This window comes from Geotrypetes seraphini, chromosome 2 (genome assembly GCF_902459505.1).
Source record: "Geotrypetes seraphini chromosome 2, aGeoSer1.1, whole genome shotgun sequence".
In the NCBI taxonomy this organism is placed as follows: Eukaryota; Metazoa; Chordata; class Amphibia; order Gymnophiona; family Dermophiidae; genus Geotrypetes; species Geotrypetes seraphini.
In genome coordinates, this window is record NC_047085.1 from 495,400,748 (window position 1) to 495,416,560 (window position 15,813).

The window sequence follows — 15,813 nt, forward strand, 5'->3', positions numbered from 1 at the left end:
GCCAGACAAGTTTTATGGAATGGTATTCCTGGAAATTTGCGTTTCTTTAAGAGTGTGTTTGGGTTTTGTAAGTTATTAAAAACAAATTTATGTCCAGGCATTTCACTGAAATGAGGACTTTTTGTATTCAGGAAAACTTGTGTATTATGTTGATCTCAAAGATGTTTTGTTAATTTTACTGAAGTTCCATATATACTCGAATATAAGTCGATCCTAATATAAGTCGAGACCCTCCTTTCCCCCAAAAAGGAGGAAAAATGGTTGACTTGAATATAAGTCAGGCAGCTTAATATTCAAGTGCCCTGCCCTGTCAGGCTCTGCACTCAGCCCCATCCCTGCCAAGCTCTGCACCCAACACCCTTCCCTGTCAGGTACTACACCCAGCACCCTTCCCTCATCAGGCTCTGCATCCTCCCTCCCAGGCTCTGCTCTCTGTTCCCCACTCCCTGCCCTATCCTCATACCTCTGCCTATCCCCGGTGGAGGTGCAGTGGGCAGGAGCAAGCTTTCCGAACTCCTGCCCCACTGCTAACCAGCTGTGCAGATCCGGTTACTTTGGCTGAGCAGCACGAACAGGAGCGCGATTTGGTGCTGCTGCTTATCACTGAGCGGCTTCCTTACTGGCGCCAAATCACGCTCCTGCTCGTGCTGCTCAGCGGCCGAAGAAACGTGATCTGAGGCAGCCAGTTAGCAATGGGGCAGGAGTTCGGAAAGCTTGCTCCTGCCCACTGCACCTCCACCGGGGATCGGCAGAGGTATGAGGATAGGGCAGGGAGGAGGGGGGAGGAGGGGGCAGAGGCCTGAAAAATTCTGGGAGGGGGCGTTGGCTTGAATATAAACCGGGACCCCCATTTTTGGGCCATGCTTTTGGCCCCAAAATCCCGGTTTATATTAAGAGTATATACAGTAAATGATTTTTTAAAAAAATTTTTGTAAATGTCTGGTAAATGACTTTGGACGTTGTATTGTTTACTGTTTTTAATAAACCGATCTTTCATCCAGATTGTGTTCTGTTTGGTTTTGTTTCTTTGTTCTTCATGTTTTGTGGAACATATTGGGGTTTGTTTGTTGTTTTGCATTCCTTTCCATCCCAGACCAATCCGGCACTTACCAGGTTACCTGAGTGGTACTAATTTCCTCAGTTTTACTTAGAATTGTTTCCCTATAACTGAATATCTGCCCTAGGAGACCCAACTTCTTCTTCACTCAAGAGGGTGGTGGACACCTGGAATGCCCTTCCAGAGGAGGTGGTAGAGCCGAGTACGATTTGGAGTTTCAGAATGGGATTGGACGATTTCTTAAAGAAAAAGGGGATTGAAGGGTATAATTAGAGGGATACTATACAGCGCAAAATGTTTTTTGAGTAAAGGATCACTTACAGGTCATTGACCTGGGAGGGCCGTGGCGGGAGCGGACTGCTGGGCATGATGGACCTATAGTCTGACTCAGCAGAGGCGATGCTTATGTTCTTATGCAACATCTTATCCTCTGGTGGTAGAGTAGTTAGAGCTACAACCTCAGTACCCAGAGGTTGTGGGTTCAAACCCCATACTGCTCCTTGTCACTTAATCTTCCACTGCCCCAGGTATATTAGCTAGATTGTGAGCCCACTGGGACAGTTAGGGAAAATGCTTGAAGTATGTGTATGTAAACCACTTTGAATGTGGTTATGTAACTACAAAAAGGCAGTATACAAGTCCCCATATCTTCACCAGGAAGAAGATATTAAATCTTGATCTTGGCCAACTTAAAAAGGGTTAGAATCAGGTGTTTCAGCTATCAGATATATCATGAAGCTCTTGGTCAGGTTTTGAAGCAGCATCAGTGTAGTCAGAATAGTCTTTTGACAGGTAGAAAGGGCCTGGGGTACTATGCATATAGGTCTACCTTTCTCCTGCTTCACCCCCTCCATATATTTTCCTTCCTGCTAACCCTTTAAACCAGTATTTCCATTTCCCACTGCTCTGTTCTTTGGTTCTTATAATGCTGTCAATTCATGTGCATCAAAACCTCGTTAAGTGGGATTTTTTTTTTTTTTTTTCCTTTTCTCACAAGATCAATGAGCCGAGTTGCTCAAGAGGTTTCACCGTATGCAGCTGTGCACAGATTTAGGCATTAGAGAAATGGGAAATGGTGCAGGAGAAAATAGGCTTGTGGTGCTTACACTATGGCTGGCAGGGTCTGCTAATATCTACCAGTTAGTTTTCTTGCCAAGAGCATTGGCGGAGCCTGAGCCCCTGGAGAAAAGGCCTACGACAACCCAGGAAAAATAGTTACTTACCTGTAAGCAAGTATTCTCCAAAAAAACAGCATGACAGGCACCCTCACTTATGGGTGATGTTATCCAAAGGAGGAAGGGCTGTGGCTCAATGCTTGAGCTGCTGCCTCTGTACCCAGAAGTTGTGAGATCAAATCCCAGTGCTGCTCCTTGTGACCCTGGGCAAGTCACTTAATTCTCCAGTGCCCACCTCTTTGAATGAAAGCCTTAAAATGGCAAAGTCTTAAAAAGGCAGTATATGGCGATACTTGAGAGGGTTCAGAGGAGAGCGACATGTTTGATAAAAGGTATGGAAAACCTCTCATACGCTGAGAGATTGGAGAAACTGGGTCTCTTTTCCCTGGAGAAGAGGAGACTTAGAGGGGATATGATAGAGACTTACAAGATCATGAAGGGCATAGAGAGAGTAGAGAGGGACAGAAAGAGAGAAAGGGAGACAGAGAGAAAGGGAGAGACACAGAAATAGAGAGAGAAATAGATAGAGAAAGATTGGAGAAACTGGGTCTCTTTTCCCTGGAGAAGAGGAGACTTAGAGGGGATATGATAGAGACTTATAAGATCATGAAGGGCATAGAGAGAGTAGAGAGGGACAGAAAGAGAGAAAGGGAGACAGAGAGAAAGGGAGAGACACAGAAATAGAGAGAGAAATAGATAGAGAAAGATTGGAGAAACTGGGTCTCTTTTCCCTGGAGAAGAGGAGACTTAGAGGGGATATGATAGAGACTTATAAGATCATGAAGGGCATAGAGAGAGTAGAGAGGGACAGAAAGAGAGAAAGGGAGACAGAGAGAAAGGGAGAGACACAGAAATAGAGAGAGAAATAGATAGAGAAAGATTGGAGAAACTGGGTCTCTTTTCCCTGGAGAAGAGGAGACTTAGAGGGGATATGATAGAGACTTATAAGATCATGAAGGGCATAGAGAGAGTAGAGAGGGACAGATTCTTCAAACTTTTGGAAAATAAGAGAACAAGAGGGCATTCGGAAAAGTTGAAAGGGGACAGATTCAAAACGAATGCTAGAAAGGCGTAATAGGGCAGAGTACGGTACGGGGTTCAAGAAAGGATTGGGCAATTTCCTGCTGGAAAAGGGGATAGAGGGGTATAGATAGAGGATTACTGCACAGGTCCTGAACCTGTTGGGCCGCCGCGTGAGCTGGGCACGATGGACCTCAGGTCTGACCCAGCGGAGGCATTGCTTATGTTCTTATGTTACAAGTCCCCATTCCCGAATATAGCTCATGCAGGAACTTTGCTCCAACACTTTTCCAAAACTTCTCAGAACATATCATGTACACTTGTAGCCTGCCACTGTCATGCCTTTAAACTATTGCAAGCTTCTTTGAATACAGATCCTTGAGGAGGGAGGCTTGAGGATTCCTATTCTGCTGTACTTAGAGAGAGTCTGCTAGAAGTAACTTTTCTCCGAGACAAAAAGATGACAGCCGAATCCTCTCATGGGACTTCCAAGCTATAGGAATTGACAAAATAGAAAACAACCCCTTCCCTAAAAAAAAAACCCCCAAAGAAGAAGAATACATCAAGTAGTGTTGCAACAGGCAGATATCTCAATATTTTTGGAGGCAATACACTTCTGTTTTGGGGGAGAGGTAGAAAAGATAGCTTGGAACTGAAAGTAATGGGGCAAGGGCAGATGTAGTTGGATTCTAAACTATAAAGTTGCATGGGGACAGAAATTCAACCCTTCCTCATTGGAATCTAACCTATATCCACCCGTACACGCTAAGATTCAATCCATCCCCACCTGTACCCATAGGATTCTACACTATATACTTGCTCACAGCCCTGTTTCCTTCCAATCCCAACAGCCTCCTGTTCAACCAATGAGTGCTCCAAGCCTCATTCTGGAGTCAGATTTTGACTACACTCCCACAGGAATCCTGCACAACTACTTCCACCCCCCCCCCCCCCTTACGGAAATCCTGCGAGATTCCCACAAACCCCATTCTTGTACATATCTCCATTCTAAAACACCAAATTGATTCTGGAGGACTGTCTGGCCAAACCTGTCATCTGGATTCATGTTTTAAATAGTAACGCAAAGTGAATATATGAACAGAGGTCTACGTTTAAATCCCTGCATTTTTAATTTGGATTTAGCGCACACTTTCAATATTAGTGCCAGATTCAACCCTGGCTAACATGTTGGGCAGACCGAATGGACTATGCAAGTCTATCTGCTAACATTTACTTTGCTACTATGTTACATTCAGGTATGATAGGTATTTACCTGTCCCTAGAGGGCTTACAACTTACGTTTGCACCCAAGGCAATGGAGGGCTCAGTGACTTGTCCAGATCACAAGCAGCAGCCCAGTGCTCTAACCCGTAGGCTACTCCTCTAATCCACTCTACAATGGGCTATTGACACCACCTATTTGGCAATTACCCAAAAGAATATGCGATGATTACAACTGGTGCAAAATGCAGCGATTAAACTGATTTCCGGACTGAAGAAGATCGATCACGTAACACCTTACTACCGACTACTGCATTGGCTGCCGATGGAGGCACATGTGAAGTTTAAGTTCGGTTGTTTTTGCTTTAAGGCACTATTCGGTCTAGCCCCTAAATATATAACTGACCTTTTCTCTTTCTCAGCCAACAGGCATAAGAGAAGCTCACACTTGAACTTTGTTTCCCCTCCAGTTAGAGGATGTAAACTTAAGACATCATCAACACCTTCTCTCACATCAGGCAGCATTATGGGGTAAAGATCTAGATCAATTGCTTACACCTACTACGTACGGGGAATTTAGGAAACACCTAAAAACATATCTGTTCCTGAAGTATTTAGGCAGCCGACCTGTTCAATTCTTACTCCAAAATAACTGTTAATCAATACCTGTTAATCACTAGTTCTTAACTCTGTTTATTCCACTCAAGTTGTACCATCTTTTAATCATTGTAAACCGCATAGAACTTCACGGTCCTGCAGTGTATATAAACTGTTATTATTATTATTCTGACATTATGATATAAGACCCTTTAGCACCTTAAGCCTGTCCAAGGGAATAAGGGATTTATTTATTTATATACCACTTATTGCTTAAGTTCTAGAGTAGGAAATGATAGGGGAGGGGTGCAGTAATCGGTTCATAGACAAAATCGTGCGAGATAACGGCACACCGACAACTGAGCGCAAGGTTGACGGCGCGCCGAAGAAAAGCACTATTTTAAAGGGCTCCGACGGGGGGTGTGGGGGGGAACCCCCCCACTTTACTTAACAGACATTGCGCTGGCGTTGTGGGGGGTTTGGGGGGTTGTACCCCCCACATTATACTTAAAACTGAACCCGTCACCCAGTAATCAACATGCACAATGTGGTGGCTGCAATAATGGAAGTGGAGCAGTGTGAGGAAGACGCAATTCTTGTCAGCTTTGATATCAAGGAGGCATGCTTCAATTATTTTTGGCACAAAGCAACAATAAAGAGGCTGCCATCCCACCAGGTATTATGCCATGTGTATTGAACAGACCATGGCTTAATCTTAAAAAAAAAAAAAAAAATCTCCAGCTTTGTTTTTGGATGGGTGCTAAACCTCCACAGATTCCGTCTCTATCTGCTCACCTGAAATCTGACTGATCCTAAACCGGGCCTAACGCGGCTGCTGATATGTTGAACTTCCCCGACTTAACTGCCGCATGTCTCTTCCCTTCCCCCACCCCAAGTGTACTAGAAACAAATAGAGGGAGAGCAGATTGTACTCACCTTAGGTGATGCCTGACAACATGTCAGCTCAGAGCAGGCAAACTGCCATGACTTACCTGTGGTCACCTTCCTTTTCCTCTCCCAGATATAATGGTAACCAGAAGGGGGTGGAGGAGGAAGAGTATGACCATCTCAGACCCCCTAACCAAGTCCCAATCTGACACAGCAACATAGACCAGGAGGCAACCTGGGAAGGAGGACACATTGAACCTCCCATCCCTTCAAAAAGGGTCCCAGAACGCTCTCAGAACTTACCTCTGGCTCTCTTCCAGGAATAGGCACTGCAGCCACAAACCCCCAAGATCAGAGGGGGAGCAGGGGAAGGAGGACTTGGTTAACACTTGGCTTAGCACTCCTGGACTTTATGTCCCAGCCTTCTAGTCTGCTCCCGGAGAAGGAAGAAATCACCCCTAAAGCATTGCGTGTTGTGTTCTCTGGTCTATGCTCCACTCAAAATTTAGGCCTACAGCCTTCTTGGGTTGCTGTACCAGGCCACTTGTCTGCACCATCTGCTGGAGACAAAGTAATAACGAGGAGCTCCAGCCTCCTATACAGGAGGAGACATCAATTGAATTGTTCTTCACTGGCTCCATCTGCTAGCAAAAGGACACAATTGATCTGGTATGGATAATAAGGAATGTGACAAAAAAAATGTAGATACACATAGGGGTTATTGTGTCAAAGGCTTAGTTAAAGCTGGTTCTCTAAACCAGAAGCTCAAGGCTGCTGCGGGGGTCCCGGTTTATATTCGAGCCAACGCCCCCTCCCTGAATTTTTCAGGCCACTGCCGCCAGGTTCCATGCCAGGCTCCATGCCCTATCCTCATACCTCTGCCAATCCCTGGTGGAGGTGCAGTGGGCAGGAGCAAGCTTTCCGAACTCTTGCCCCACTGCTAACCGGATGCCGCAGATTGAGTTTCTTCGGCCACTGAGTGGCCAATATAGCCATTTGCACTGGTTTTGTTTTAATGTCCCGATGTCATCACTTGGAATTGAATTAGAACAGACAGAATTTTTGTGTGTTTATATATGCAGACGATTCCTATTTTTTCTTATTTATTATCTATAAGATCAAAGGTTGAAAGGTGTATTGCTTTGATGGTATCATGAATGGATACATTTCAGCTGAAATTGAAGAAGGGCCCCCTTTACATAGCCGTGATAGCGATTCTCCTGCACCAAAAGCACCAAGGTCCAAAGAAATTTAATGGGCTTTAGTGCATTTGCCATGGGAGAACTGCTACCGTGGCTTTGTAAAAGTGTGGAGTGAGGAGTGTGTGGCGCGGTGGTTGGATCTACAGCCTCAGCACTCTGGGGTTGTGGGTTCAAACCCCGCGCTGCTCCTTGTGACCCTGGGCAAGTCACTTAATCCTCCATAGCCTCAGGTACGTTAGATAGATTGTGAGCCCACCGGGACAGAGAGGGAAAAATGCTCGAGTACCTGATTGTAAAAACCGCTTAGATAACCTTGGATAGGCGGTATATAAAATCCTAATTAAAAAAAAAAAAAAAAAACCCCAAAATTTTTCTTGGTTGATGCTTCTCCTGAACAGAATCATGATACCTTAAATAATATTCCTTAAAATTTGGAACCTTCGTCAAAGATATTGGGCATTACATTAGACTGTAGGTCAACAATGGATCTGTGGACAAATCTTATAAGGAGTTGTCTTTGGACGATGTGCGACCTTAGAAGAATATGTAAGTATTTTAACCAAGAACGATTTAGGCTTGTATATGATCTAAGCTAGATTATTGCACTTAGGTTGTTTTAAACATCTACTGAGAAAGTTGTGCACTGTCCAAAATATAGCTCTCCAATTGATTTGTTCACTGAAGAAACCTGAACAAATCACATTATACATATACATTTTCATTGGCTTCCTCTGGAAGCTAAGATTTGATGCTTTACTGCTTCATATTCAAGATTTTACAGATAGATTGAAGCAAAACCATGTACGAGTCAGTTTGTGGAGTTTTTTTTTTCACTCTAAATTTAGAACTCAACCAACTGAAAATGATTTTTCCTTCTTTAAAAGGCATCAGATTTAAGAAAATGTTTTCATCAGCTTTTTCTTTTAGTGCAACCAAACTGTGGAATCTTCTTCCAAAGTCTATTATACAGATTCACAATTATGTTCAATTTTGGAAAATAGTTAAGACTTACCGTATTTCAAAAATATCTCGTTTTAAACTGAATATATCTACGATAGGATGATTTTGTGCGTGTCATTCTTGCTTTGTAAACATCTAATTTTCCTACGAGGACTACTAAAACTTGTGTGGTGTTGATGGAATATAAAAGCTGGATAAAATAGTGACAGCTTTTGTTAGGGGGCACAGACCATGAAATCAATCCCACTCAGATATTTTACAGTGGCATTTCTACCCAGTTGTAAATGCTGCCTCCAATAGATCAAGGGAGAAGCTAGGTCTAGATATTAAACTCTAGCCTCCAACACAGCTCAGCCCTACTGAGCCATCAGGTCGACCCTTACAAATCCCTTCATATCTTGAAGTATGCCAGATCAAGACAAAGTGTAGCAATGAAAGAAGCTGTGGTGATTTGATGCGTGTGCACTCTTAAGCTACGAATAAAGCGGCTCCCACAAAATAGTGAAACAATAGTGAAATCAGAACCTGACCAGCATCCTCAAAGCAATAAAAATCCAGAGAACAGAAGTTACAAGCACAAGGTCAAAATTCAAGGTTAGTTTAGCCCTCAGATTGGACAAGGTTTTACAACTGTCAACAGTGAGGAATAGGAAAAAACAACAACATGTTTGTCAGTCCATTTGTTACAGTGCTTTTACCTGCAGATTCCTGAGCAGACTCTTCATGTCGGACTATGTCAGCCTCTCTCTCTTCCTTTGGAATAGTATCCTCAGTGGCAGGTAATGCTGCTGCTGTTTCTAGCAGACTCACTTCAGTTGCTATTGTTACTGATAGAAGTTTTATTTAAAAAAAAAAAAAGTTTCAAGTTTTATTTAAAATCTGATATACCGCTTAAAAAACTGTCTGAGTGGTGTAGAACACAAACAAGAAGGTGTCACATCTGATCAAATGCCTAAATGAAGTTGTCTTCATACGTGTGTGTTGCATTAGAAGGTTTCTTAGCTCCAGGTCCCCTACTTTTGCTTTAGTTCTAGATCCCCTAAAACATTAATGCTTAAATGGAATGTGCTCAAGAATTATTTCTTTCATTTAATAATAACTTTATTTTTATATAACGCCATGTCACAAACAGTTCTAAGCGGTTTACAAAGAAAGAGACTGTATACAGACAGCAAAATTACAGAGAACTTTCAAAATTACATTGGCATGTTAAGTTTAGTCAGGTTTATCTGGAACTATTTTGGAACTACATCAGTGGGGTCAGAGAAATTTGTCAAAGAGAAGTTTTTATTGACTTCCTAAACTTTTGGTACATTTATAGCCCACTTATCACCTAAGCAGGGTACAAGCATACATAAAATAAGCAAATATACTTAATACCTGCTAACATCTCATCTTTAACATTACTGCATCATTAACTCACAAAATCTGAATAAATACAAGTTTTCAAGATGGATACATGCCCAATTTAAACATCTCTTCACATCTCTAATACTGTAATGTTGTTAGGTGCCATCAACTCATGTTCAAGTCCTAGCAACTTCATGATCATCATCAGGTTTTCATGGCAGAACACATAAGTAGATTGCCGGGCCTTCTGTACAGTGTAAATTCATTGTTGTTGCGATCTTGTGCCTCCAACACTGCCCATCTGCTGCTGCTCAGATGGGTGATACAGGTTTTCGGCAGAGATGTCATAAGAACATAAGAACTGCCATCTCCGGATCAGACCTTCTGTCCATCAAGTCCAGCGATCCGCACACGCGGAGGCCCAGCCAGGTTTACACCTGGCGTAATTTTAGTCACCCATATCCCTCTATGCCTCTCATAAGGAGATGTGCATCTAGTTTGCTTTTATATCCTAGAATGGTGGATTCCGCAATAACCTCCTCTGGGAGAGCATTCCAGGTGTCCACCACTCGTTGCGTGAAGCAGAACTTCCTGATATTTGTCCTGGACTTGTCCCCCCCTTAGCTTCAGTCCGTGTCACATTGGACATTGTAAATAATTGTTTATCTTGCTCTATTTTGTCGATTCCTTTCAGTATTTTGAAAGTCTCGATCATATCCCCTCGTAGTCTCCTTTTCTCAAGGGAGAACAATCCCAGTCTCTTAAGTCGTTCCTCGTATTCCAAGTTCTCCATACCTTTTATTAGCTTCATTGCTCGTCTCTGCACCCTCTCCAGCAGTTTTATATCCTTCTTTAGGTTGGGAGCCCAGTGTTGGACACAGTATTCCAAGTGTGGTCTGACCATTGCTCTATAAAGCAGCATTATAACTTTCTCCGATCTACTCGTGATTCTTTTCTTTATCATGCCTAACATTCTATTTGCTTTCTTTGCCGCTGCCGCTAACAATGTGACCATCTGACCAGTGTTGGAGGCAGAGGATCATGTTTGATGTGACTACGGCAACATCATCAAATTTATATTGTGCAGAAGGACCAGCTATCTACTTCTGTTTTCTGCCATGAAAACTTTATGTTTATCAAGTCGATGGCATCTAACATTGGCCTCAGTCATGGTACATGGACTTGTCACACATGTGGGCATTTACTCAGTTTCTTGTATAAGAACTTGTATAAGTGTTTATGCTAAGATTTATGAGTAACATGTGCTTTGTGGACTTAAATCCACAGAAGGCTTTGCTTCTCCCAGAGAGCTAGGCTGCAACCACAGAGCTTAAGTCCACCCCCTTTCTTATTCAATCTGAGAGAGAACAGTTGCCATATTTGTAAGACCGCATGGCTTTATGAGAACCTGAGTTTAGCATTGTTCTCCCACCAGGTTTCCACCCTTTATTTCTAACAATCTAACACAGCTTAGTTTTATATCTATCTAAATCTGAAGAACAGTGTTATTTCCACAAGGTGTGGACACACTCCTAGCTCCCTTTTTGGATAAGGAAAGCTGGTAGAGCAAGAAGATTATGTGACAGAGTTACTTTAATCTCCTTTAAAACTATGAACACCAAGGAACTTGCTTTTATTCATAAGTATCGTATTCCTCATGATTCTTTGAGAACTTTTAAAATCCATATCACAGCACCTTCTTCATGTCCCATCCTTAAAAATCATTAGTACCCGTAGGGCTTCTTCATTCTCACCTAAAGCCCCTACAATATGGAATTCGTTACCATCACATTTAAGGGCTGAGAAAAATTTAGATAAATTTAAAGGGCAACCTTAAAAGCTTCTTATTTAAAGATGCTTATGATTGCTAATTGATCTCTGGGTTCTTCCTTGTCAATTTCTGTTTTACTTATATTCAACATTAATATAATTCCTCCCATTTCCCTCTTGTTTTTAACCTTAATTGTACCCTCTTCTTTAAATATTGTATTTCTCCCTACTATCCTGTTTTCATGCAAGTAATGTTGTGTCACTAATAAGTCTGTTAATTGTTCCCCATTTTAATTTTTAATTGTCAAACGCTTAGAATTTATGATTAGCGTTTTATCAAATTTTAATAAAACTTGAAACTTGAACTGCCTTGAATTCTTTAATTGTGAGTATCTATTCTTTACTTCATGTTATTAAAGAAAGCTGTTCAAGAAATACAGAGACTGGCTGATAACACCGAGATTATAGAAAGGTTAACTGAATAGGAGCCTCTTACAATAGCCAATATGATTGAGAGGAGTCCTTGCTTTCAGTACAAAGCCTGAGGAGACTTTATAGTGAGGAAATCTACAAAGATTGTACAGTAAAGCTGTAGCTATATAGCAGGGATCTCAAAGTCCCTCCTTGAGGGCCGCAATCCAGTCAGGTTTTCAGGATTTCCCCAATGAATATGCATTAAAAGCAGTGCATGCAAATAGATTTCATGCATATTCATTGGGGAAATCCTGAAAACCTAACTGGATTGCGGCCCTCTAGGAGGGACTTTGAGACCCCTGCTGTATAGTGAGCTATAGTCACCATAACTTCAATGGATAGTTTAAAAAAACTGCTGCTGATGGACTGAGTGAGTTTGGAAAGTGCTCTTCAAATTTTGAAAAACTATTAGTCCACTGTCGAGTCCACTTAAATGCTTCTTTAAAACTTACATGAATGCTGACAATCTGGCCTGGTAAAAGTCATATAACATAGCTCCTCCCTTACCTTCAGGCTCTTGAGGTTCTACGTGGTGCTTCATGGCAGGTGGGATTTCTGTCAGTAAATCAAATGGAGGGGCACTGGGTTCCACAGGAGCTGGAGTTTCTGCCACTTCCACTCTTCCCTCTATTCACATCCAGTTACAAAGATGCAATATTTGAAAGAAAAACATTATTCAGGACACTGCACACATGTAAATCAAATTATTCAATGGTTTTTCAAACCTGAAATCTGATAAACCTGAACATTTTAAGACTTGCAGGCATATGGGATCTCAGAGAGAGGAAGAGATAATGATTACTGCGGATAGGCAGACTGGACAGGCCATTTGGCCTTTATCTGCCATCATATTTTTATTCAGATTGTAAGCTCTTTTGAGCAGGGACTGTTTTCTTATCTTTGTGACTCTGTGCAACGCTGCGTGTGTCTGGTAGCGCTATAGTAGTAGTATTCAGACACCATTAACACTCCCATATGTATAAACCAGATAAAATGTGCCCTTAAGTTCTGTAAAAGACCCCTCTGAGTGTATCAAGAATCTCTGCATATTGAACTATGTTTGCCGAGGTTAAGACAGGGGTGTTTGATTTGTGAGAAGCTGACACAAAGGCAGCGCTCTGAGTAGGAGCTCTGGATTCGATTTCCATACAGTTTTGCTCCTCAGGCTAATAAGAACTGAAGATATGGTTCAGCCAGTGCTCAGTGTCTGAGAGATGGACCTGCAGAATTAGTCATCACAGGCAGAGAAACTGATTGGCTCACTGATCATCACTATTAAACAATAGCACTTACAGGTGGTACTCAGGGTATACCACATACTGTGATCCAGAAGGAGCCATTTTATGGACCTACTAACAAAGCCTTCTCATCATAACTCCCCTAGCCTAGTTTCCAAGGAAACACTGAATAGGTTCAATTTAGGTTCAAACCTGGCTCGACGTTTAGATGTTCAGAAAGGTAAACCAGGTCCAGAAATAAAGCACTAGCATCATGCACTTTAAGCTCCAGTGACTTGTCATCCTTGAAAGCTATTCAAGCTGAAGTGAATTAGCAAAAACCCTGTTCCACCCTGGCAATGTTTATTAATGGAATGACGGTGAGCTTCACTGTTCCCTAAACCGTTTGCTACCCTCATATTTTAAGAGAGCAGAACACCCAGGTACAAACCCATCAACCTTGCTAAAAAAAACCAAAAACCCAAACATTAAACCTTTACTACAACTGTTCCTCAAAATGTTCTTCAGCTCCTATAAAAGCTTTCAAGCTTGCAGCAGCAGACACTGATCAGCTAATGAGAAAAAGATTTAATGCTTTTGGATCATCTATGAGGTAACATGTTAAGTTCGTAAAACCTGCCTAAGGTATTTGTACACATAGACCTACTGATACTACACACTAACCCACGGTCAGTCATGGCGTCGTCTCAATTTGTTTTGCTTCTTTTTGAAGATGCTGAATTCTGTTCTCCTGATCCTGCTCCTTACCTTCAGAAAACTCTTGAGTTGGTTGCACATCAGGTTGTCTTTCTGTTGTCTCCTGCTCAACAGGTACAGCAGCTGCATCAGAAGCAACATATTCCGACACAGGCTCATTATATTCTATTAATAATGATGTTTCTGTAGACAATGGAGAGACAAAGGCAAAACTTTGGGTATGCTGTTCAGCAGATGAATCATGCCAATAGTTAACCATGCTAGCAGAGGTGGCTCCCATTTAAAACCAGCTATAGAGGTAGGCCAAGGCCCTTTGTCATGATACACAACAAACACCTAAATCCCGCCCCCTCAAAAACAACGCACACTACATTTCTCCCTCTGTATTCACGGTTTCAGCATTCACGGTTTCGATTATTCACGGTTTTTAGCTTGCTTGCTGGCTCCCTCCTCCACACCCCCAATTACATCAGCTTGCATAGAGAAATTGCTGATTCACCGTGATTTGTCTTTACTTCAGGAACAGGCCAGGTCTCCCACCACGTAATTCGCGGTTTCACCATATTCACGACGGTTTTGAATAGAAAAATAGCGAATAACTTATGAAAAAGTTATTTGCAGTTTTTCTGTATTTGCGGTTCTGTTAATCCCCTATCACAGCAAATACGGAGGGAGAAGTGTATATTCCTGTTTATAGGAATACACCAGGAAAGAAACATGTACTGAAGCATATTTGGTGGGATACCAACATTTTGGGCTCCAACTACAAGGGCCTCTTCTCCAGACTGCTCTCATTCTCAGTACTAACTACAAATCTGGTCAATACTCAACACATGCTAGTTCCAATCTGTCTACAAAAGGAAGTGGCAGCTCCTAAAAACAATTAGAGGCAAGAAAAGTAGGGCCCTCCAAACCCAGGTGTAACATGGGATGCATTCTAATGAAAAAAAACAATTTTACCTGTAGCAGGCTTTCTCCAAAGACAGCAGGATGAACATTCTTATATGCGGGTGATGTCATTTTGATGGAGCCTGCACAGCTTATTTTCTCAAAATTTTTAGAAACAACGCACTGCACATGTATGCTTCCTCCTACCTGCTGTCATTGCCATAGTTTGATATATCTATATATATAACAAATAGAATTCAAATCCTAGGAAAGGAGGGCGATCATATTGTTACACGTTGGACTCTGAAACTACCGACAGAATTGAGCAGTGCAAATGTTAAGTGCCTGATAACTTGGCCCTGAAGCCAGCGGAAAAAAAATGACTAAAGTTCCACAAAACGCTGTCCGCGTCGGCCCAGTCTTTGATCCTGGCCGTAGAGTGGAAGGCATGAAGGATGATTGAAGTATAGAAAAGAAAAGAGCAAAACTAAGTGATTGGTTCTACCTGTTGGTGCTTTCAAAATTGTTGGGGTTGCCCGCTTGCTGTATGATTGAATAAGAAGTGTTGGCTTTAAAGTAAAAAAGAAAAAAAGTTTAAAGTAAGAGAGTATAAGTCAGTGGTCTCAAACTCGCATCCCAGGGGCCACTTGAGGCCCGCCAAGTACTATTTTGAGGACCTCGGTACGTTTATCATAATCACAAAAGTAAAATAAAACAGTTTTTTGATCATATGTCTCTTTAGCTATAAATGACAATATTATTGTTAAGACTTAGCCAAAAGAAAAGATTTATAATCCATAGAGTTTTACCTCATGCAAAATTGTCATTTCTTTAATAAGACATTAATTGTTTTTTTCTGAGGCCCTCCAAATACCTACAAATCCAAAAGGGTTTGAGTTGTCTTGTTTTTTCATGGCCTTAAAACCAATAAAATGTTTTGAACAAAAAAAAAAAAAATAAATTCCTGATTTGAGTTTCTCTTCACTCTATTATAATCCTCCTCCCCACCCCCAAATTAAGTTTGTGGTCTAAGGAAGATAAGTTGAATGTCTTGTTTTGGGGGGTATTTTGCCGATGTTTAATTTTACATTTCCTCTTATGATATTACTTTCTGCTTTTCTTAAGCAAGACTTTTCTCATGTATTAAGTTGAAATTCTAATAAAATATAAATTTTTTTTAAAAAAAAGAACAATTGATTAAGATGGATTTCTGACACAACCTTAGGAAAGAACTTAAAATAAAAATGCAAGATCATTCTATCATTGAAAAATGGTGC

General features: G+C 41.6%; 1 protein-coding gene across 12 annotated transcripts in view; it reads right to left on the reverse strand.

The window, feature by feature from the left end:
- MAP4 (microtubule associated protein 4) overlaps window positions 1–15,813 on the reverse strand; it is a 421,944-nt gene that overhangs the window by 156,179 nt on the left and 249,952 nt on the right. For all 12 annotated transcript variants that reach the window (XM_033931948.1, XM_033931947.1, XM_033931950.1 and 9 more), the window contains 3 exons: window positions 13,700–13,831; window positions 12,222–12,341; window positions 8,819–8,947 (listed from right to left, as the gene is read on the reverse strand). In XM_033931948.1, the coding sequence (XP_033787839.1) occupies window positions 8,819–8,947; window positions 12,222–12,341; window positions 13,700–13,831 (381 nt within the window). The remainder of the gene's footprint in view (window positions 1–8,818; window positions 8,948–12,221; window positions 12,342–13,699; window positions 13,832–15,813) is intronic.